Source organism: Calidris pugnax, unplaced genomic scaffold (assembly GCF_001431845.1).
Source record: "Calidris pugnax isolate Ruff unplaced genomic scaffold, ASM143184v1 scaffold15, whole genome shotgun sequence".
Classification (NCBI taxonomy): Eukaryota; Metazoa; Chordata; class Aves; order Charadriiformes; family Scolopacidae; genus Calidris; species Calidris pugnax.
In genome coordinates, this window is record NW_015090774.1 from 10,469,461 (window position 1) to 10,494,733 (window position 25,273).

At 36.9% G+C, this 25,273-nt stretch overlaps 1 protein-coding gene across 2 annotated transcripts in view; it reads left to right on the forward strand.

The window, feature by feature from the left end:
- The window catches only part of GRID2 (glutamate receptor, ionotropic, delta 2), a 730,075-nt gene that overhangs the window by 486,513 nt on the left and 218,289 nt on the right, over positions 1-25,273 (forward strand). For both annotated transcript variants that reach the window (XM_014942655.1, XM_014942664.1), the window contains exons 5-6: positions 14,555-14,608; positions 22,087-22,260. In XM_014942655.1, the coding sequence (XP_014798141.1) occupies positions 14,555-14,608; positions 22,087-22,260 (228 nt within the window). The remainder of the gene's footprint in view (positions 1-14,554; positions 14,609-22,086; positions 22,261-25,273) is intronic.

Genomic DNA, 25,273 nt, shown 5'->3' on the forward strand with positions numbered 1-25,273 from the left:
TTCATATTTTGACAGAAATATGGTGCTGTTCTGCTTTTATCTTTTGCCCAAGGGAGAGTGAAATAGATACACAATAAGCAATTTTGATGGCCTTTTAGATTGTGGAGATATGTTATGGTGTGCAGAGGGTCATGGATCAAAGTTTGAATCTTTTCAGTCGAAGAAATTTTCTATGACGTTTATGAGGAAAATTTTCTGTGTTTAGGTAATAAATTTAGGGGCTGGATCATAACTTATATAAAGGACATTTTCACATGTACAAGGATACATTTCTGATCTCTCAGAAAAGCTGACGATAAAGGACAAGATGTGGTAGATGAAACAAATAGGAATAAATGTGTCATGCATGCATATACACATACATGAATTGTGTGTTGTAAGACAAGAGGAGAGCTGCTTTTGTTCAGTCAGCACAACATTCTGTTTTCAGATAGCTGTGTTTTGTTTCCTATGTTGCAAGCATCAGACACTGCTGTAACGAAGGTTTTTAATATGTTTCCAGGATGCCAGTGCAGGAAATGGTCTGAACTTGAATTTCTTACGATTCCTTAGAGCTTTTTCCTTTCTCACTGAGCTTTAATCCATAGTTGTCTCTCAGGAACCTTAATATATATCTATAGAAAGTCTCCCCCCTTCCCTTCTCGAAGTTTCTTGTTGATTGCAGAAAAGATTTTACTTTTAATTTTTTCTCTTTTTTATGTTTTTAATAATTCTCTTGACTCCTCTGAAAAGATGCTTAGTGCACACATAAGAAAAAGTACCATGAAAAGATGTGGTACGAAGACACTGCCTATCTGAGTGGCAAGAAGTGGGAGCAAATGAGCTACAGCTTCCCTGGCTGCTTTTGCTGTGACAGCCAGGGAGAAGACCTCTTGCTCAGTGGGGGGTCAGACTGAAAAAAGCCAAAAAGACTGAAAAAACAGAGGGTAGGACCCAGAAAAAGCAATAAGTTAGTCAGCAAAGGCTCTACTGGTACAGTTTTCTTCTGCCTCCAAAGTCTTTCCTCTCATCCTGATGGTGCTCCAGTGACGTTGGCAGATGAGAAGCATGGTGACTCCGGTGTGTCTGGGGCTGACAAGGACGTCACTGCCCACTGTCAGTGTAGGCAGTGCCATATATGAAGCACAGAGGGAATATGGTGTGCCCCTAAAAGCAGCTATAGAAATGTGTTCAGTTGCCGTTAGCTTGCAGTGTCTGAGCAGATATGCTTAATTGCACGGCAGTGTGCAGTGATCACGGTGCCTTCTTGCTCACAGGTGAGGTCCCTGGACAGGGAAGGAATGGGGGGGGCATGGGAAGGGTTTTCCCCCATCCTGTCCCTGACTTAGCTTTGGGAAATGGCTCAGGCAGTTGCCTGACTCTTGACACAGCTCTACTGGACTGTGCCAACCTGTCTGCCGTGGGTAAGTTGGGATTTAATTGGACTTGAGATGGGCCATAATTATGCTCACGCGTTCATAATTTTGCTTAGATGAACAACAAACTTCACTTGAATTTAATTCTTCATGATAGATGTGTATTTCTCTTGCCTCCTGCATAATAGACCAAATAATTACTTGCCTAGATCATTGTGGTATTTTTTTTTCTTTCTGTCTTTCCCCATTTTTATTTATTTTCATTTTTCTGACTGGCTCAGCTTTGCACTCTGTATACATTGAGGCCCACAGAGGACTTTTGATGTACTTGCTCCCAGCTGAAAATACAGCCTTATAGCCAACTTGTTTTTACTATCAATCAGTCTGGAGAGAATAGTGCTCTATCTTGTTGATCATTCTTGTGTAAAGTTCGTGTATCACTTCAAGGATTGTCTGGCTATTGGGTCTGTCAGTTTGCTTCTATCACCGTCCAAAAGCAAAGACCATGTACCCATAATATTAATAGTTGGAACAGGAGAGATATATTACTGTTCTGGTTCAGGTTAGTCAAAAAAGATGATTGAAAGAACACTACGAAAATGCAGTGCTTAGAGGTAAAAAGATGTTTGATGGTACCTGTGGGAAAAAGAAATGTGATTATAAAAAAATTATGACATTTTGTAATGTGCCTCCCATAATTTACATCAAGGTACCTATGCCCGTAATATCTTATACATATGAATTATTTTCCTCACATGAGTAATTTCATCAACTGAGTAATTACACTGACTTCAGAGGGACTGTTACCATAAGTATGAGTCAAGTTACTGATGTTTATTGACTCAAACTAAAAAAAAAAAAAAAAGCAATTGAAAATTATGGTTTAACTTCCAATACAGTTGGAATCAGAGTTTAGACTAGAATGATCTTCAGGACTTCTTTTTGTAAAAGTCGAAAAGGTCTTCATTTTTCTTTAAAATTCATTTTTCTAAGGCTATTGTAGCTTTCACAGACCTAAAATGCAGAACTAATTGTATTTTTAACAAAATGCATGCTGTTTTTCCTTTTCTGGAATGCTCAAATCCTCTTAAAGTTCTCTCACTCTTTTCACTTTTCTCCATCAAAGCTTTCCAATTTATTTTTAAAAGATAATGGCAAGGATCTAATTTAAGCCTCTTTGTTCAGTAAGCCAAAAGAAATGGTCAACTGTTCCACAACGAAAATTCAAGAAACAATTCTTAGCAATTTAGCCCTGCAAATTATTAAAGAACTGTATAGAATGGCTCAAATTACACTGTGTATGTTAAATGTTGATAGTTTTCTGTTTTATTTAAGATTGCAACATTTCCTGTCCTATAATGCGTCTGCATTTTGTTTTTAATACCCTTGTTTTAATAAACAAGAAGTTTCTTAGAATATCTATCCATATGTGATGGATAGAAAGTTTCATCTGCTGCACCTGTGCTGGCAATTTGTGCTATTCTTTCACCGATAAAGTACTTTCCAATCTGATAGTCTCTGTCCCGTATTAGAGCTAAGCTGATGTCCTGGCTGTACCTGTATTTCAGGTGTGCCTGAAACTGCAGTTATGGCACGTTTGTAACCCCAGTGTCTGCCCTTCAAAAGAGTAGATGCTGCTTGGACACTTGTGGAACTAACTTTTAAATCAACATCAAATAACAATGAAAAAAAAATATGTATTTTCTTTCTTTTTAGGGATGGAATGTAATTTAACCTGTATCCATTTCTGCTGAGTTGTACTTCTCTTAGCTTAACCATTAGCAGCTATAGGAACATGGCGATGCAGAGAGTACTTTGTATTCACCTTGAACCTTATTTTGGTAATAACTTTCAATGATATGTATCAAGGGTGTCAGATCTAAGGTATGCAAACAGATTTCTTGCCAGCAGTTTGCTTATCATAAATATATTATGGTAATATTAAAAATCTTTAAAGTATGGCTAAAGTTCATGTAGTTGACTGGATAAAAGTAGGATAATAGCACAATTTCCTAAAATGTGTAAGTACTTTATTAGGAAAATTTAGAACTATTTTGAAAAAAGGCTGATGTTTTGATCCATGCCTTCTCTAAGACTCAGTGAGTCCTCGTGCAGATCTTCTGGGCTTGTAATGCCCTTGGACCTTTAGTAAGAGTGATCAATTTTATTGACCTGTTGGCAAGCACAGAAACCAAAATGGCTGGTCAGCCTCACATTTGATATTGCAGTTTGGTGGTCAGAATATTTTCAATATGGGTAGAATAGATTTTGTCTTGGTAAACGTGCTTTTGAGAGGATTTTTTTTCATAGGGAGCTTCAAGCCTGCAGCTAGTTAGAACTCTATTTAACTACTCTTGATTCTTGAACTCCCATTACCAGAAAAAGTACTTTCAGCCTGCATACTTGGAGAGGAGTTGAATGCTAAGTTTATGTGCAAGTCAGAAACGCGGGCTGTCTCACTTGAACTTCTGCCACTGTTGCTCTCTACAGATATGTGAAATGACAGGAGAGGCACCGCCATAAAGCTGAAAGGCAAAAAGAGCTGATGGCTTTGCTGATATTTTGTCACTTGAATGGTGACCTTTGTTAATAACACTTCTGATAGGAAAATGAAATACTTTCTGTTTCAGTAATGTCCATCTGATGCTTGGCAACAAATGCTTTTAAGGTGGACAGTGAAGAAGAAAAAAGAGCAACACCATTATATTCTGCAGTGTATGATGTTTAACATTTTCTCTGCTACAGTCAGACTAGATCTTGAGTTTGCTAACAGATGCAAAAGGAGTTGAAACCAAATTTTCGTATCGCTAATAAAATACACAACATGCTGCCAGCATAATCAGGTCTGGTTTTTCAAGGGACTCAACTAACATTTAAAACCCTGAATGGAATGGGCAAGTTTTCAAAAGCATTCAGCATCCTGCAGCCCCTGTTGAGGAAAATCTGGCTAACGTAAGGATGCTGAGTAATTCAGAAGGTCTGGCACTAAAATATGCCCTTGATACTCTTGGGAAAGGAAGGTGAACTAAGCCTTGCCTTTTCAGTTTGAAGATACAAATTCAATCAATATGTTTAATAGTTCTCCTATTTAAATTATATCAAACCTTGAAAAACAACAGCACCCACACCTAGTATCAGAAAGCAATAAACCAAAATCAGCCAAATTGATTATTTTAAATTTAATTGGCATTTTAATTGTTTTTTTTTATTATTAATTTGGGTTGTTGGTACATGGGGTGGACTGGAAGTTTCTTATGGAAATTAGCTGCTGTTAAGAAAATTGTGTTTTGTCTTTGGGTTTTTTCTTTGCTTGCTTTTAAACAGTGGCAGTCTAAAAGTATTTGTTCACACTACCAAATAGCTTTCTGAATCAGTGACCCTGTTCTTGTACTGCTGTTCTTCACTTCCTTCTTCAAGTTCTTCCTCAGACCCCATGTTTTTCCCTCTCTCTCTGACAGTGGTTTCCATTCTAATTAACTATTCTTTTTCTCATTTAAACTTGTGTAAAGCAAGAATAACTCCACTACAATCTGTAGAATTACTCAGGTATAAAATCAGATATGCATGAGAAAGGCAAGGTTATTTAAAAATACTACTCTTACATGATTCCTTTACTAGTTTTATTTGAATCAATGTCTTTTTGCTGAGTGCACTCAGCAAATACTAATGCACACTGGGAAGGAATCTTGTGCCTCCCAAGTGTATTTTTCTTCAGTCTTAACTTCACTGCGTTAATAAAGTGATAACTTTATCTGGTTAATCATGATTTCCAATTACAAACTTTATGTATATGTGTTTCCATATTGGCAACAGGTTTAAAGAGATAGTAAATATGCATTTGCTTATTTTTATGAGCTAACAAAAGAGCATATGTTGAAATTATGACAGATACCATCATCTGCATTTTTTTCCCTGCAGCTTCCAAAACTCTCTTTACTAGCAGCCTAATTACCTAAAGCATACATTAAGAATGATCCATTGTCAAACTGACATTCCTTTTTCCTCTACAAGTTAAAGCTTAGAGTTTAGTGGCTGTTTGTCTGAGCTTTTCATGTCACATTAACAGGTTGAAAGGTTTCTTCATATCAGGAAGGTTTGGCACGAACCTGCCGCTGCCTATAAAGTCTGCAAAGGGTTAAAAGGTGGAATTGAACTTTTCATTTTGCTTGGAAAAATAAGTGTGTGGATAGAATAAATATAAATCTATGAAAAAGTTTCAATAATCCCCACCTTCCCCCATTGTGGAGAAATTCTGGCCTTGGTGAAGTCAGTTACAAAGATGTCAAAATCAGCAAGGCAATTATTTTCACTCTATTGAAGGACTTTTCAACAGCCTTCAGTCTAGAGCGACTTCACTCAAAGGGTAGCTCCTGGATGTGTTTGAGTGTGGGAGACAGTGAGTTGTTTAAAACAAACAGCACAGGAAAAGTCTCTGAATCCAGTGTTTAATCCATACAAAGGAGGAAATTTTGAAACTTTAGCATAGATTTAGGCTTCTTATGTTTAATTCTTCACTTACAAAGGTGATGATAACCACTTTGATTCAAAGCCTATGTTCAACCCAAATACTCATGTTTTCTGCCTAGATTTCAGACTTCTAAATGGAATTCAGCTTAAAAAAAAAAAAAAAGATGTGACAGATAAAGAACAAGGAATCTTCAGGCATCAATTTAGTACTATCACCAAGAACAAAATACAGTTATGTATAAAAGAGATTATAAGAAATTCTTAACAAGAAAGGAAAGTACAGGCAATTGTACAACAGTAGTGAATCTGAATTTCTGAATTTACATGAAGGTTTGAATCACTTTGATACTTTGAAATAAGCAGTTTCTAGGTGGGAAATATGTTACTGTTCATTGAGAATACTATTCTACTTTCTAGCAACTGTCTTCCAGTAAAGGTAGCATAATGTGCTCATGGTTCTGAGTTAAAGTCAAGTAGTTTCAAAACAGAACTGGGGTGTGTTTATTGGTTTTGGTTTGTTGGGGTTTTTTTCTTTTTTTTTTTTTTTTCCAGAGTGGATATTACAAGCACTTTTCACAAGGGTAATCAGAATATAAATAAAAACATAAATTTGGAAATAGCAAAATGGACTGTAAGAATAAAATAATTCCTAAAATGAAAGATGCTTAAATTAGTTATAAGTATTCTTTTAAAATTACAGTCTACAGGCTGACCTCAGAGCAGCATGCATGGGTTTAGGTTCCTATAAAATAAATAAATTATTAGCTTTTCTCAATGATGAAAGAAATAAAAATTTAAAATAGCCATTTCTACCAGATGGAATGTGTTTTTATTTTTTATTCTCAGTGCAAGCCTATGGTCATATTCACTGAAGTATTAATGTTGTGTTTATTTACTTTTATTGAACATTTAACTGTTGACTTGTTTTCCTTAGCGTGGGGCTGATTTCTGTACTTGAACTGCCTCCATCTCTTTAAGTCTTAGGGCGAGGGAGATGAAATCTTCCCTGGAGCTTGACTTATTTCAAATATAATTAGGATGGCAAGCCAAGTCAATATAAAGCTAATTGTTTAGTGGAATAACCAAATTCTTTTAGTTTAAAAGTATCATTTTTGAAATAAATCTTAAAAAAGGGAAAACTGATCGAGTTCTTCTTTCTTTTTCAAAGAAACGTGCTCTCGTGAGACAAAAAAATGAAGACATCTTTTTTTTTTTTTGCTTAGAAGCAACTTGAGGGAAAGGAATCCCAGAAAGAGAGAATGCTCCATAAGAATAAAAAGAAGTATTGCCATGGGTGGGTTTTTCCCTCTCAAGAGTGGAAATGGGTAGAGATTAAAATTAGATTCCAAAAATATTGCCTTTGGTGAAGAGAGATTTTTATGAGCTTTGGTTTCTGGTGTGCAAGAATGAGCTTTATAAATCAGCAACTGATTTCCCTACTGAGAAGCTCAAAGGCTAAGAGCAGAGACACAGAAAAGGTCTTGCTGTTGCACCAGCAGGAAGAAATGGTACAGATAGCCTGATAAAATGGTGGTAGTTTAATGAACTAGCAGCTAGAATCAAAAGGGAGGCAGGGTGCGGGGGAAGAGAATTTGGAGACAAGCTCGGGGTTTCAATGCACAAGTCCTCTGGTGTTTAACATAGTACAATATGCTAAATAGTACAACTCCATGCATTTTCCTTTCCAGACTTCAGACCAGTTAAGGAGATCTTTCATAGTACTACCTGTACATTAGCTATTTAATAGTCTCTAACTTCCGTATTTTGTTGCATACCACTGCTTGAGAAGCCATCTGTACTACAGAGAGGCTGCTCTAGGTGCCCAGGCTACTCAAATCATATATCTTCAGTTAAAGAAAATGTTAAGAAATGGCCTCTGACTTCTTCTGTTTGTTTGGTGGTTGTTTCTTAGGTTGGGTTTTTGGTTATTTTTAGGGGAGAGTGTCTTTTTGTCTCACATATGTGTACAGAAAGCCTGGTTTTTATCATATCGTAGTGACAGGAAAATCATTATATCCCTGGGAGAGAAAATTTGGTCGAGGCATATATTCACCTATAAACCAGCAGTGGTGACTTCAAGAGGTTGGTCTATGAAAAGACACAGGCAACAAATCTAATGGTATTGGACAACAGCAGTTTACCAGTCTTCCAGCTGGAAGAGTGCAGTTCAGATTACAAGACCACATAAATGGGACATATTGTAGACAGAGGATGTTTGGAAGAGATTAGCAGGGAGTTGGTGTCCTAGCTCAACTCTCGGGAAAACTAACTTTCTAAATCACTTTCTAATTTATTTCAATACCAGCCGGTTCCAAAACAAGGGATTATGCAATGCCATCTGTTGTCTTTTGTGAAAAATCAAATGAAAAATGTGGTTTGCTCAGTAGTGGTCCAGCAGAAAGAGATTCACAAGCACTATGACAGCTAGTGGTGGAGCAGAAAATTAACAGGAAGGCCAAGTCTAGTTGAAGACGCTCTTCAACATTTTGAGAAATGAATGGTGGCATGTGCGTAGCTTGTTGTAGAGCAGTCCCAACTGTAACATTGGTAAAACTGGAGTCCAGGAGTTCTCCCCTATGTTTCAAACAGGAGATGCTTGAGATGGCCATATTCTGTATGAATCTTTTCATACATACAACCTTCTTGCTCATTAGATGTTTGCAAAATTTGTCCTATTTGTTGCACATGTATGGAGGTAAATTTTGAAGATTCAGAACAGTTTTCCTGGGTTTCCTTTGTAAGGGTGCTCATCTGTATCTTGTAGTTATGGCCCACACCTCTGGGCCCATATCTGTAGGGACAAAGAGATGTAGAGAACTTTTGATGTCATTTTCCATTAAATTATGTGCCCTTTTTGTTGGAATGCTATTTTGTTCTCTTACTTCTTATTGCACATGTGAAAAGCTTGCATGCTGGCAGTACTACTACTTTATTTGCTTTAGATTGTCTTGCATTTAGCAGATTTGAAGGTTTGATCACGAACAATAGAAATAGTTGTGATAAATTGTCAGGGTTTTCAAAAGATTCAGAAGTACTGGAGTAACTGCCAATGACAGATGGTTTGTCCTTGCTCATCACTTGTCTTCTTGACAGCACTTTTCTGCTCTCTGCAAAATCTCCCTTGGTGTGTAGTTGAATTCTTTAGAAAAAGAAAATTATTTTTTGCTTCATCCATGTTCTTGGTCAGCGGTTCAGTAGCACCCATGTTTGACTAAGTGGAACACCTTCCTTGTGAAGCAGAAGTTTGATTTATTTTAATAGGTTGTTAGGAGAACTGCTGGAGTTTGACATGAACACATTTCTAAAGTTACAAAGATGTTAAGAATGATCTTTTATATCTATTGCTGTGGATTTCTATGACTGTGTATGAATTGTACTGCGTACTCAACAGGCTGTATCCTTTTCTGCAGGATTTATGCAACTAATGAAACAGTGTTTTCAAATACTCTGGTGTGAACTCTTAGTTTGAGCAGCAGTGGAGTGGGTAGAGAGTGAATTTCTTTTTCATTTTTTTCCACGATTTCATTAAGTCTGTTTCACACCCGGTCTCCCAACTTGCTGCTTTGATTCTTAGTACTGGAGAATTATGTGATATGGCATTAAAAATAACTAAATACTAACCGCCTATAGATGAAAAAATGCTGAATTTGGAAAAATCATTCTTGGCTATATTGGCTGTCCTCTGCTTGTTTTCTGACTGATTTTTTGGGTGAGACAGGAATGTGTGAGTTTTGATGGGCATTAGACTGCAAGGACACAGTTCCCCAGTTCATACTGGAGTTCATCTGCTTATGTATGTTCCTGCACAGTGGAAGTACTCAATGGCACAGCAGAAATGCCATCTCAGCACCACAAAATTTTTATTTAGTATTGTTTCAAGTATTTACTGTTTCAGTAAATAAAAACAGTCTGAACGGCACAACAGCTGATACAGAATTAATATGTTTCTGCTTCTTTTACCTACTGCTAGTATGATTCATCACAGTTAAGAAAGCAAAATATATTTGGAAGCAGAAAAGCAGCCAACTTGGGTTAGACCAAGGATTGTTTCAATGTCCTATCTCCAAAGGTGGCCATAAGCAAATGCCTGAGGGAGCAGTAAGAAGAGTAGGCATGTATGATACTGTCTCGTAATATTCTCCCAGCTAGCAGCTGTGTTTAGCTTTGGAGAGCTTTCTGCTTTGTGTGTTTAGTAATCCACAGCTAAATTCTCGTGCGATTTCCCCCAGAGGAAGTGTGAGAAGAGAATTTATCAAATCTGTGCATAGTTTGCTTTGTTTTGGAAAGGGTCAACTCACCTCCATTTAATACCTGAGTAGGATTTTGGTGTTCAGCCCACGTTATGAATGCATGCTCTAGTTTTTCTGTTTTAGCTTGAGAGGCGAACTGCCTAAACAATATGTTCACCTGCCTTCTATCTGGTATGGAAATTTCCAATCTGTCCCTTGCCTTTCAGGAGCACGCAGCACTGCTCCCTGTCACAGAGCCAGCAGAACCAGCCGCTGAATCTGAAACTTGCATTGTATTCAAATGCTTAGGGTCTCGAAGCACCTACCTCCTACACACACCCCCAAATTGTTTTATTCCTGCTAATATACAGGATACTAGATTTCTTTTTCGTTACTGCCCTTATGCCTTTGCAAGAGTTATTTTGTACATTCATTATTCCCTGGCACAGAACACAAGTTCATGCCGGCTCACTTGATATGCATGCAGATGTGAATTTCAACCAGAAAAAGATCATCACTCAGATAAAAAAATACGTTTTAAATTTCTGAACATATTAGTCATAGAAACTGTCTACACAACTGTGTGATATACTTCTATTGAAGCTGTGTTATATGTGCCTTTAGCTTACGATCAATTTTAAACAGAACCAACCATGCTCTTTTGTGTTTTGGGGTTTTTTTACTTTAATCTTATTTGTTATCATCCCTTCCAAAATGCAGTGGCTTTTTAAAGTAAACACAGTGACTTTTTAATGTAAACAAACCAGCAAAGTCAGTAGATAGACAAGGACATTGTAGAACACTGTGTCATGACTGTAAAGGCTTGCTGTGTCTAAGTAATGACTTTTACTGATGGATAATTGGATCTAGGTTGTGTCGCTTCTGGCTTTAGATATTTTTATTTATGTACTTTTTTGCACTGATTTAATATAATCTTGAACTTGTAAACTTGTACTTAATAACTGCTGATCTAGATAATCTTCTGACTGTCAGATTATGCATATGATTATTGTTAGTGTTAGAAGAAAACTTTAGGGTTGAAAAACCTTTTTCTTCAAGCTTCAAAACTGAAATTTTGCACAGTATTTTATTTATTTTCTGTAAAACAGTGGATGTGCCTGTGCATTCTTTTACACTGAAAAATGTAAGCACCTAATTGGAAAATATCGGAAGATTATTAATGACGATGACAATAATATAGTGCCCTGCAATTCATATAGACAAATTCGGAATGAGTACTGTCCAACTTTAAAGTCAATTAAATGGACAATATAGGCCATATTGGGAGAAGAGTTGTTCAAGGTGAGGGACTGAGATACAGCATCTTCATCCTACTGAAATGGATGGCTCTTTTGTGAGTGCTATCAGTGGATTTCATCAAGTAAGACCAAAAGACCCACGGATGAAGATGGCCTTGAAATCCCAGTCTAACAATGAGTTCCTGTTTTGATGTAAATCTATATTTCATCAAACAAAATATTTTAAAAAAAATCTAGCAACTTTCTTGAAGCATCATCAGTCATCTTTTTAAGAAACCACTGTCAATACCAGAACAAGCTTTGGGTGCATGAGCTAAGGAAAATGCCGAAAAGCAGCCTCTAACAGACTGGAAAAGAAAGTGAATTCTTAAATCAGGGCCTATTCATAGCCCACCTAAACTTAGAATATATTAGTTTGAGTGTCTCTGAGTACATTACAAGTTCATTTCAATTTGACATAAGCTTTTTGAAAATGGCTTTAATATTAAGTAGATTCATGAATGCCTAAACTTTAATGGATAAAACATGATCTTTCTCTGAGGAATTTCAACTATAACTAAAAAATGGATGCATTTCATCTTATTATTTGCAAGTTGTGAATAAATCTGTCAGAAGCAGCCTGAGCTGTTTGAAATAATAAGAGTGACTTGTGAGACCAGTAAGCCTCTTCCAGAGTCTGGCTTAAGTGGTCTGTGAGCTGTAAATAATAAAAACACTGACACTTAGAACCATACTCTGTTGAAAAGGCCTTGTCTAATTGAAATTTGAGAGCCTGGGAAAAGTAGATACACAGAACCAAGTATTTATGAAGAAACTAAATGACCTGAAACCAAAGTTTTAATGGAAGATGAAGTGCATTAAAAGCTGATCAGCCAAAACTTCAGGCACAAAGTGATCAACTCCATTTTTACTCTGTTATTAAAAACTGAACAGAAAATGTGGATTTTAATTTTGTGGATTCCTTCATTCTGAAGTTTCAGTTGACTGCAATTTTGAAGCACAGAAAGAGCTTCAGAGCCTTTTGTGGAATATAATTATTGTTGTTATTCCCCTAACACCTCTGGGAGCCTTGATTCCAGAGTCCCTCTGGCAGGCTGCTCAGAGCTGCAGCAACCTTAGGAGACCTCATCTTGAGCAGAGTAGTTAGGCCAGGGCAGACACTCCCAGCAGGATACCCTGGAGCCAGAAGTCAGGAAGGACAAGGTTGCCAGGAGCCTGACAAGAAATCAGAAAATGTCAGATGTGCTTTTTTTTGTTTTGTTTTGTTTTAAATTCTGCTTGTTTTCAGCAGAAATGTATGTAGAATGAGTAGCAGAATTGTTTCTGCTTCAGTAAGCTGTTGATTAGTTTTGTCTCATGGAAAATTTAAATGGCATTGCTTATGTCGTAAATGGCATAAACTTTCTATGCTTGGGAACTTTATATAGGAGCTAAATGCTCCCTTGAGAATGATGTTGTTTTTCTGTCCATTCTTAACCTTTCTCTGTTTTTGACTGTGTTTGTCTTCCAACTGGTTTGCTATGAGAAATCTGAGTAGAAGAGTCCTGCTCCAGCTCAAGCATCATAGCTGGGCCTGTTGTGATGCCTCCCATCACTTAGTTATTCAGTTCCTATCATGTTCCTTTATATGTGCTGTGTGGACACCTACTGTGGAGAATGCAAGAAAATGTCAAAGCAACACAACAAAATATACTGTCACCACAGAGAAAGAATAGTAGGTCTAAAATCCATGTAAAGTGAGGACCCTGATCTACTGCTGATAATATTGACATTTTCCAGGACCACATGAGCTGTTGTGGCTTTCATTTCCCCTCATTTCTTACTGGTGCTGTGAGAGTTTCAGATAAGAAGTCAGTTTGAGTATTGCTGCACTTGGTTTGGGTTTTTTTTTCCGATCTCTCCAGATCATAATTTCCAATCTTGCCTATGATTCTAGTAAATAAGCAGTGACCCCAATTCTAATGGCCTTTGAATTAATAATGAAGGTTATCAGTATGGGGTCTTTTGCTTCTTTTAAGATTTGTGGCCAGTTAAATTGTCTCCTTTGGACATTTCACAGTATTAGTAGTAATCATCCTTGGCAACCACTATTTGTGTTGATCATCATTAAAAGCCAAACGTGACTGCTGTGCAATAGTCCAAGTAATAGCAGCCCAGCACTAATCATCTACCTGAATGTTAAAACATTGTAAATTCCAAGTTTGATTTCAATTTTTTTTTTCTGTGATTCATTGCAGTTTTAAGTATCTAGTAGTTTTGAATCATGAATCAAGATGAGCATGGTGAATTATACAAATAAAATGGGATTAATTTGGTTTAAAAACTATTTTATTTATTTATTTATTTCAGTTTCTAATTCAATTTCATTTAGAAAGAAAAAAAAAAGGTAAAGGTGTCCGGCCTTTTCTAAATTTGTTTCTGGCCTCCCTCCTGTTGATGATTTCTTTCCTAGCTAATGAAAGCAGATCAAATCTATTTTTTTTTTCCTCTTTGTTTCCAGTGCAAAGGTGAGTCAAACGTGACTCACCACAAAAGTGTAGTGGACTGAAAGAGAGAAAGAGTAGGGCTGAGTGAAAGATGAGTTAGGATGTACCTTTTCAGTCCAACACAGAGGCAGCTCTTGGAGTAACTTTCAGCAAAGGAAAGGAGAAGATGCACAGGAGAAGGATTAGAGGCCCACTGTGCATGGAGCCTGGGACAGACCATCATTTATCATCTGTGTGACAGCCCTCTTTCTCAAGAGAACTCTTTCCTCCCCAGTCTTTGCATTTCTATGAACCCCAGCATTTGTAGTGTGGGTTTTCTGGTTTTAGTTTGTTTCATTTTATTTTTTTATTCATATGCTTTCAGGCTAGGGGTACACTGAAAAGGTCTTAGAGACAGGAGCTACAGAAGTCTGACAAGGGTTACTTGATATTCATTTTCTGTCTTCCTCTCTGTTGCATCCTCTCAACACACAATATTATGGCAAAAACGATTTCATTTTCTCCTCAGTCAACTGAAACATATTCTTTCCTGTGATGCTGGCAATGAAATGTATTTTCCAAGCTTAATTAGCAAGTCAAACAATAACACAAATGCTTCTGCAGAATTTTGCTAAAGGTTCTCTATCCTCAGTTGAATAACAAAGGTCTTTGAGAGCATGTGCTTTGGTTTTGCCATTTGCAGAGAGTATACATTTAATTTTTTTTTTTCTAGCTTTCACAAGAAAGCTGACTGATAGCTGGTTTGTTCTCTATTTCAGGTCGTGGAGACTAATTTGGTTGCTTTTGACTGTCACTGGATCATTATAAATGAGGTAACTGTCAAGCAAACATTGTTGTGAACCATGAATCCTGTTTTCAGGCTTACTGACAATATTCATGCTGATCTTGACTTTGCCATACTGCTTCCTGTTCAGGCATGCTGGGTGAATGGATGTTGCCTAACGAAAATAGAATAACAAGTTCTTGGACTTTGCTATTTTGTCTTGCCTATTTTAAACAGAAGTCCTTGAATGAGTAAAGGGAGAATAAAATTAAAAAACCCCTCTCCTTCTGAGTATTTTGAGAGTTCGCATTTGACTTGAGCTGACTGGTTTTAGAGGGTCTTTCTAAGGTCTTTTTTCACACGTAATCTTTTGTCATGGTGTGCTTGTGTTTCATTTATATTTTAAAGTTTTTTCTTAATAAAATGCCATCTTTCCTTTTCCTTTAAGAATTCCCCTAGAATTCAGTCATATCTGATACCCAAACGTATGGATACTAGTCAGAGGCTTTTTGGTGGACTTCTGGATCAGGCCATACATGAAAGTTCATGAAGAGAAAAAAGAAAGTTAAATTGACATCCTATTTTTAAACTGTGAAATAGGTTCTTCCATGAATGCTTGTCAGTTAAAATATGACAGGTCAATATGTGAAGTAGCTTTGCGTATAAAACATTGTACAATGTAGTTCTTAGGTTTGACTACATTCAGCTTTTCTTTTGTTTAATGAAAAGCAATTTAGGTCCAGAATGACTGGATTCCCTGGAGAGAGAACTCCCCTCTAACACATAGATCTTGACACTCCTGTATGTTCTCAGGATAAAAGATTACTTTCAATATTGCCTGGAAATTCCAGGTCTACTCTCTGGGATTTACTGTGCACTTCTGTTTTCATACTTAATTTTACTAGATTTTCCTTATTAGGGTGTGCTAATAGTGAGGTAATTTAATCCAAAGCATTTTTTTCAAGGTTATAATAAGATGTAACATTGCAGTGGGATTGGAATTTGGTCTACTTCTTTAAACCAGTGGATTTTTAGCCAGTTTTCCTTGGAGAAAATTGTGCCTCAGAAAGTGGCACTACCACTGGTGTGTCATTTGAAATGGTATTTGAATTGAAAAGTTCAAAAGGAGGTGCTTGCTTTCAGCTGTGTCAGCTCCTCCACCCTTAAAAAGCAAAATAAAACTTAAGTTTCATTCCTAGTGTACATGCTTTTTCTTTGTTTTTTATTCAGAAATTAGTGTTTCTGTGGAAAAAAAAATCTGCTTTTTGAGCATTGTTGTTTGAACATTGCAGCAGAGTAAATGGCAGAGCGATCAAAGTTGTTACCACTCTAAACTGCCTTCTCTACTCCAAAAGTCTTCCTCTGGGGTGGGGTCCCAGGAGCTAGGAGAGCTGAGTGATATATGCAGAGAAATGTACATTGACCCATCTTAGTTTTACAGTCTTGATTGTGAAATGGGTGAAAGCCACAGTTAAGTTCATTCTGACAAATTGTGCTGTAAACCATAGTCATTAAAATCTCTGTATCTCATTCAGTCATTACTGCTGTCAGTTTAAAGAAGGTGAACATGTTTAATGCCATCTCAGCTTAATCTGCTTCTGGACCTAAATTCATATTCCCACTTAAGTAACTTACTTTCAAGCTCAGTTTGTTGCAAAATCCTAATAATCTCAATATTTTGAGAACACAAAAATGAAATTAGCAATAAATAACCTTTGTAGATAATGGTAAAGAAAGAATCGTTGTTTCCCCTATTTTTCTTTATCACCGTGTTAAAGTTACACCAGGAATGTAAATATTTCCTGAATGATGAATGTTGCATAACAGTACGTGCTTATTGCAACACTTTACCTGTTCAGTAATAAGATCGCAATGTTTCCACTTTGGCAGTGCAAGATTTGGAAATGCAGTGATTTATGGGCCCCTCACTGTGTGGTATATAAAATACCAATCGTCACATCCAAGTCCATTTGATATGGTTGTCCATTAGCTGCTGATGACCACAGTACTCCCATATGACTGTGAAATGATCTGAGAGCTCTGCCGATTTTGTTGCTTACATAAATCTTTTGTGACATCTTAGACAACTTAGACATCTGTGTTTGTGTGCCTGTATTGGCTAAATCAGACTGTCAACTACGTAACTGTAACACTGCTTCCCTGGCCTCCTAATTTGAAATTCTAAGATGATCTATTACAGTGAAAATGCATTGTTTTGCAAAATCCACATATGATTCAAATAATTCCTTGCATGGAGGTACTAAAATAAGCTGCAATTGTCTTTCCTTTTCCATCACTGTGTGAAGGGGAACAACACATTTACCCAGTTTAGTAACATAAAAGGAAATACCACCTTTGGTTTTGTGATCAGGAATCTGCTTAGGCTTTGTGAGGTAACATCTGTTACTTTATTTGCTTGCTTTAAATGCTATAATTCCTGGAAAGAGTTCCTTAATTTTTATTGTCCTATTAGTTGCTATTTTATGTAATACGGCAAATTTGCTTGAAGACTGTTTATCATAATGGAAATGCAAGTGTAGGAGGGAGGGGGGTTTTTCCCATAAAATGAAAGGAATCATAACTTGCTAAAGCATAATGCATCGTATTAGTCCTTTGCAAATAATACAAATCTCTTCTGATCAGTGCAGTCAGCTGAGGAAACATTCTCCAAATAAATGTTCCTATTTCTTCAGGGCCTTAAAGCAGATGGTGCAATTCTTTATTTAAAATTTGCAGGAGTCATAGATTTGAATTTAGTCATGATAAAATATGCCTTAACAAAATGTGAGAATGGATTTCTCTCTCCCCCTCTCTCTGTCTCTGCTTGCTTCTTTTCCTCTGCACAATAGTACAGAGTACTATTTACAATAGTAAATATAACCTCAAAAATTATATTTATTTTACAACTCTTAAATCACAAGTGCACAGTAAGCTTAGATTTTATTTAGTGGAACTGAAGAAGGGGCATTTGTATGATTTTCATCACTTTTGTTTCTTTTGCTCTTTTGAAATGAAAGAAATATTCTTTTTTATTTTAAATCCATGTCTTCCTCAAGCACTTTCCTTGGTTAAAACACTCAGGGTCATCTTACTATGCCCAAGGCTGCCACCAGTTCTCTATTACTATTGTTTACTCAAGGACAGCCCAAAACACTTTCCACTGCCTACAATTACCATACAGGAGGTGAAAATATTAAAGCTACTGTACAGAGGATTGGCTGGATTTCATCTGCAATAATGTGCACAATTATGACCAGCTCTGGCAAAATTAGAATGGAAAGGGTGCACAGAAAAGCTGATTTGTGTGTGAGAAGAGACTGAAAAGGTTGGCTTGATTACCCTATGAAAACAAAGACTGAAAGAGGATGTGCTCTCTGTTTATAAACACATACAGAGTGTGAATAAATGCATCGTTGTCAAGGGCTAGAGGACAAGGTTGGCACAAGAATAAATGAGTTCAAATTGCCCATGAATAAATTGAGGGCAAGAGTTAGTAGAAGGTTTCAATTACCAGAGACACTGGAGTCTGGAAAAACTCCTTCTTTGAGAAGAGAAGGTAAAAAAGCCCTAAACTCTTTAAAAGAACAGTTTATGGAAAAAGATCTGTCAGGTTTGCCCATCATAGCACAAGAGAGGACAGGGGTACCCACAAGGTTGTATTCAAAGGCTACTTTCAGATGAACATACGTTTTTTCTAGGAGAGGGCTGGTCCTTGGCTGATGCATTCAGATTGTTTCATTGTATTTCAGCCCGATGTGCTCCACCATGAAGAAAAGCACAGAGCATGACTATGTTTTAAACTCGAGTAGCTAGAGCAGGTCATAAAACCACAGTTCAGTCCCAGGAGCTAACATAATTCTACATTTTAATATGCGTAGTTGATTAATAGTAGCATTAGAGGTTCATTTGATCCCTCATATTTTCCAATGGGGAGAGCAGGTCAGGTGTGAAATGCCACCCTCTTCGGTACAGGCTGGCAACCAAGCTGCCGGCTCTGTTTTACAGACAGGTGAGGGCCAATGGACAGACCGACTCAGCCATGTTTTCTCCAAACTCTTGGATTTTTTCCTCTGTGAAAGCTAAAAATTGATTTCTCCTTGTCTTATCATTTTTCTCTTTTTCATCATCCTCCCCAGAACCTAAGAAACCTAAGGGAGATATAAAGGAGCAAATGACTATGCAGTTCAAGATCTCCTTTTACTTGTCTTGGAGCTTCATCTAGCTATGCCTTCCCCTCAGCTGCTCCTCTTTGGAAAGTGCTGAGAAATTCAGGAAGGGCATAGCCCAAGTATGCTGTGGCACAGGCAGTGGCAGCCCAGAAGCTTCAAGGGGTTGTGCAGTGGCCACCCTTTCCCTCTCTGCCCCCTGCTCACTGCTGCTGGCTTTTGAAGGAGGAAGAAACACTCACTGAGTGTCATGAAGGAAGTGGTGAAGACATGGCATGCACTGCAAAATAGGGCATGTCCAGTATATGATAAATACTGGAATCATCTTCTTGGCCCAAAGTTAAGACATTTCCATAAGAAAAGGTATTGCTGCCTTTGATGTTTTTGAGGAGCATGTGAATAAATTATTTCCCTCTATGTCTCTCACTGCTGGTACAGTTGTTCTGCAGTGAATGCTAAGTCTCTGCCTGGGTTGCTTATCTTAAAATGATGAGATGAAGCTGAATGGCAATGAGTATTAGGTGTCCAGTATATAGTCTTGCTATATATAGTATAGAGTCTCTGCATGGTATGTTGAGATGATCCCCTTCAGTTTCCTTTTCCAAATTCATCTGCGAAGAGCTATTAATTTAAAACAGCATTTTTTTCCTTATTGATTTGCCTATTCAGATGAAATGTACATCTAGTCTTATCCTTGTTTCATTTGAAATTGGACAGCCTCTCCTTTATTCCAAGTTCAGCCAAAAACCAGAAAGGTTTGGAACTACAGATTGAAGTTCTGATTTAGAAAAAAAAAACCCACATATAACCTAGCCTGAATTTATACAGGTGCCAACTCAGTTCCACTTGGCCAACTTTGTAATTTTTTTAGACATTTGGTTCTTGTATAACAGATCATCTGCCATCCTTATATCATTATACTGTATCCTCCTTTGAAGTGCAAATGAAAATTGTTTCCTCTCACACAATAGTTGCTTTATATAGTTTTCTTAAGTCAGATCCAAAATTCAAGAATGAGAGATGATATTGAAGAGTCATTATATAAAAGGCTCATCACTCAGTCAATGCCAAGTATTAAAAAAAAATTACAAAGCAAATGACTAAAGTTGAATTTGGGTTTGCGTGGCATTGCTTTGTTGTTAACTTAAAATCTGAATTTCTGATATAATTGGTCAAATTCACAGCATTTAAAATAATAGCTGTCATTAATCTCTTGATATATGTACCTCCTTGGCAATCATACAAAAATCTCTTTCAGTGTTTGGATTCTGTTATTAGTTCACAGATGATGTATAAAAATATGAGGTATTAACCTAAGGGTTCAAATGAGAACACTCTAATTAAAATGCACCAAAAAATGCTGAATAGAGAAAAAATAAATTCATTATTGAGACCAAAAAGATAAATGTTTTAGCAGCTGGAAGTCAAAATCTCTTTTGAAGTATTGTTTAGCAATATAACATGGCCATGTACATATCCATTTTTACATTATTAGAATGAGTCTACTAGTCCTGCTGTTACAGTTTGGGCACAGTGTGTAATGAAACCAGGCAACCTTTTTTTAAATCCTCTGGGAAAGGATACAGTTTAAAATCAAGATAAGAAGTTTCTTGAGCTCTCCTTTCTGATTTTATTGAAAGTATTATAAAATAAAATTACATCCATTTTGCTAAACCAGCAATTTTTAATATTTTTTTTTTACCTTGCAGCTAGTGAAATGATACAGACTAAATGAAAAGACGGCATCTTAAGCTGAGAGAAACCATTATCTATGGTACATTAAGGATTAATCGACCAGAAATGCAAGATATTATACTGGACGCAGCTGATGCCATGTGTTATTTTTGTTTGCAGAAAAATCTATATTTCATAAAGAACATTAATAATAGCTGAATTAAAGAAGTAGAATAAAATACTTTTACTGTAGTCAAGACAGTAGAAGTTAAAATTTACATGTCATGTATTTACTTTCCAAGCTTTAAAGGAAATAAGTAAATGCCAGTATATTCAAAGTTGCTTCAAAATAATTAATTTAAAGAATGTTAACTGAAGCTCAAAAAAAACTCCACCGAAATTACCAGGATAGTTGTCTTAACATTTCAAGAGCTACTTTTTAACAAACCTTTGCTTCCTTTTAATAAGAAAGATTCTGTAATTTGAGTCCAAGTCTATCTCCTGTGGTTGTATACAAGGGTATGTCAAATACAAGCAGCTAATAGGAGCTCCTCAAGCATCCAACCCAGTAAGAGAGTTATCCACAAATTTAAATGCCTGAAAATTTGGGGGCATCAGCCTCTGTAATTAAGACAGATTATGGACAAACAATTCAGCATAATGAAAAATAGACACTAATTAAAAAGATTGGGCAATTTTGTAGATTAGTTCTTCTGCTTTACAGAAAAATATAGACACAGAATTGCCTTGTAAGCTGCCAGATGACCCTATTTGAATCACCAGAAAACTAAAGTTCAGGTTCTTATGTGAAGGTTGGAGTCAGTTGCTGTTGCCTGTGAGCTCATGCTCCTCTTCCTCCATGTTCCCTGAGAGCCTCGTCATTTGATGGTGTAAAACAACATGCTTCCAAACTGCAGGAATTTATGCTTTGTACAGACCTGTTTTTCTGGTTCCCCTTACCTGTCTTAAAGTTAATATTTTGAGCTTAATATTTCAAGCATTGATGTATTTACTTAGTTATTTTTCTCTTTAAGGCGTGTGTCCGTAGAGCTGAGTGTTCAGCAGTAAGCCTCAGTAGGTACCCCATGGAGTAAAAAGTTGGTTTTAAATTAAGTCTTGCTATAAACTAGCACATACACACCTAGAATGCTCTAATGCATTTTCTTTGCCCTTTTGGTAAATGATGTTTGCGAACTTGCACATTGTTTTTTAGGTTCTTGATATTCTGTTTCCAGGAAATGAACACTTAGGTCCTGGATAATTGTCTGTACCTTCACAGCTCCTAAGTAATGCTGTGCTTAGAAATACATGATGGTATGAATGCCTACTGATTTACACATTATCTGCCAAGGATGCTGTGAAGCACTTTTAAGTAAAAGATCAAAAGTAAAAGGGGAGGGAGAGGAAACCAAAAATTCAACAACTAAGCCCAGTTATATCTGCAAAGATTCAGTGAGGTTTGGGTACAGCACCTCTTAAAGGTTTACAATTATTGTAAGGTTGGTATGTCAGTTGTTTTAATGAGCGTGCATACATTCTTTTTGAGTCTGTGGCAGAGCTTGAAAATAGCTGTGTAGCAATCACACATCTCTTGGTCCTCTCAGTTTATTTTTTTGTTTATAAACTCGTGGTAACATTTCTATATTTTAACTTTTATGCGTATTCTCTCCCTTGCCTTATCTTCCAGGAAATAAATGATGTGGATGTGCAGGAGTTGGTGAGAAGGTCAATTGGAAGGTTAACAATTATTCGTCAGACATTTCCAGTCCCCCAAAACATAAGTCAGCGCTGTTTCCGTGGCAACCACAGAATATCTTCATCACTGTGCGATCCGAAGGACCCTTTCTCCCAAAGCATGGAGGTAGCTCATATGCCAGTCTATTCCCGCCTGGGAACTGCCTTTCTAGATAAGTTCAAGGTTTTTCCCCACGGACTTAGTGTAATTTAATGGTTTTTTGTCATGTCCTCTCTGACATGTAGTTAATGGCTCATGGTATGACAAGAAAACACTTGGGAGGGGTGGGGGTGGGGAATGTGACTAACGAACAGGAACAACTCACCCACTCCACAGCAATTGAGAAAAAAGTCAAAAAAACCCCATCTGATCTCCAGATGGTGGGGTAGTTGTTTTGCTGCCCTGCTAAATTTCATTTTTTGTCTTCCTCCTCATAGCCAATGTCTCCCGAGTTGCCATGCTTCTCTAAGCCTCAAATGTGTTGTCAATAGGAAAGCCTTTCTGGGGACCACCCACGTCATTTGTTTCAAGTATCTTGGTGTACACACCTAAATCTATGCCTAAGTTTCAAAGAGGCCTTATTTTCAGAGTTGTTAATTACAAACCACAATTAAATATAAGAGCCTTCCTACTACATGAAATCAACACCAGGACCATGGTCACTGTCCTGACTTGACAGAGTTTTTCCAAGAGCAAGTATACTCTATCTTTCCCATACCTCTGGTTAGACTTCATCATGACAAAGCTATGGCAAATCAGGAGTGTGAAGCTGGCTTAAGATGACAATTTTACTTTTGAGGGTTTTTGCATGGTCATTCATGAAGCTATGGAAAGATGACTGCATTGGCAGTGGTACAGGAGAATATCTGACTTAGCAGCAAAGAGCAGTTTCCTTGTGATGCTAAAAAAAAGGAGGGAAAACATTGGGAGAGACAATGGGTGTTGAAGAGTGTCTTTGCTTAACATGAAAAAACATGAGGGGTAAAGGAAAAGAAGTGTGGCTGGTCTTGCCCCGTTTCAGGTTAGCTGTGAGAGCCTTTGCCTCACTAATTGTTCAGGAAGCAGCCAGTAAGCAACTATGGATGACATGAAAAACTTCGGCCATAGCACACTTCATGGTGATCCTCTTAGAGTTCTTAAAATAAACAAGGCTGTGTAGGTCAGTAGTTGTGTAGGATATCTCTAGAGGCTACTTAGGAACTGTGAAAATTCTTTGGGTTGTGCTGTTCTCTTACGGCAGCATGGTCCTAGGGGGAGCTTTGGTAGTCTATGGGTAATGTGTGAAAACTGAGGGTGTGATTCCATGCAGCCACTGGAGATTGCAAAGAGCAGTTTTCATGAGCAAAGTTATTAACTACAGCAAGGTAGAAAACAAGAATTATGTATCAATGGGAGGCATCACATTTTGATTTATTTTTCTCTTCAACTTCTCTTTCACTTCATTTTCACTTCACCAGTGAACTGACTTTAGGAAAGAAAAGTTCTAGAAATCAAAGTTTATTCTGTACAAATTGTCAAATTCCATTTAATGTGTTAGATTGGACCTTATACCTTAACCTGTGCTTCTTGATCAATCTATAGCTTGGAGAGCTATAATACTCCTATTAAAAGCTTTCATAAGATTTTGGTTCAAAGGAATGATGGAAGCATGACTGGTTTGAATGTTCTGCACAGTTGAGTTGATTTTTTTCATGCTTTCCCCAAGATGGGGGAAAATGCACTTCATTAGTAGCTGAGTGAGACAACACTAAAAAGTGAAATGAAGAAAAACTCTGACATGTTCCACAGTGCACATTTGATGCACAGACCTTTGAGTCGCTGTGGGGTTCATTTACTGTTTCTTTGTTCTCCCCAACAATGTTATAAATTGACTTCTATTCCAGTGGAGAGTTGGAACAGTTTATAAATTGAATTTTCTAATGCTTTCCTTTATGCTATCAAAGTGTGAATAATCAAAAATATTCTCTGGAAATTATAGGGGCGGATTTCTTGGTTTATTTTTTTCTGAATCACTACCTCTAAAGTCTGTGTGTGTAATTAATATTATTTTTCATCATCTTTATTAAAACACTTAAAAATATTTTGGTGAAGATCTCTCACTGTCTAGATGAGACAACCACATCTATAAATTTGTATCATTTTGGAGGCAGGAAGTTAAACCCCGGATTCACAGAAGTTTTAAGTATCATAACCCATTTGTCTAATAACTATGTGCAATAGTCTAGGTGTAAGTAAAATAAAGACTGTTAATCCAGATTAATCACTCATACCTAACCTGATTTCTAAATACTTTTCTTTGACATTTGGGAACAAAAAATCAGATCTTAATTTTGAATTGGGTCAACAGGAGGTTATGCGGTTAGATACTGCTTGCTAATGCAAGTGTCCAGCCATTAGTCTAAGAGACTTGGAATAAATAAAGGATCAGTAATGGATACCAAGCAACACATTAAATGTCCCAGTAAATTTACGTGTGAAATTAATAAAAGTGTAAAGTGAATTTAAATTACATCCCCACTTTGTGCATTGAGACAGTTATTAATGAAGCATACTTCTGCTAGTGACAGAGGAAGAGTGATTTTGAGAAGCAGAAGTTAATTGTGTCTTTAGCATTGCATTATCAGTGATTGATTACTGTAAATGATAAGCTGAACTATTAGTGAAGGAATAACAATGCTTAATAACTGCTGAACTCTGTACTCCTGAGCCCTGTTAATACTTGATGAAGGCCCACTATATTACTCTTAGATTAGTCAATGCATCCTTCCTCATGAACTCTGACAATAATCTTCTATTCCCATGATGATGTTAGGTTACAGAAGCTACCTTGAAAGCAATGTCATTTTGTTGGGAAATGATGACTTGGCATCTGTAGCCCTTTATGTACCAATTTAGTCTCATTACTGACCTTACTGTCTCTGCTCTCTAGAGGTTTGTGTGGTTTTTTTTCCTTTGAGAAGGTTTATGTAAAATAAAAAGGTGTCTCACAGCCTAGCAATTATTCCTTCTCTCCTCCCCAAACAAATGTCCCTGTGGTGCTGACTTCTTTGGGGAAATATGGTTATAGCTGAAATGCTTTAAATTCTTTGTAGGTTTACAATGTACAGACAAATCATCCAAGCTATTTTAAAAATGCTTT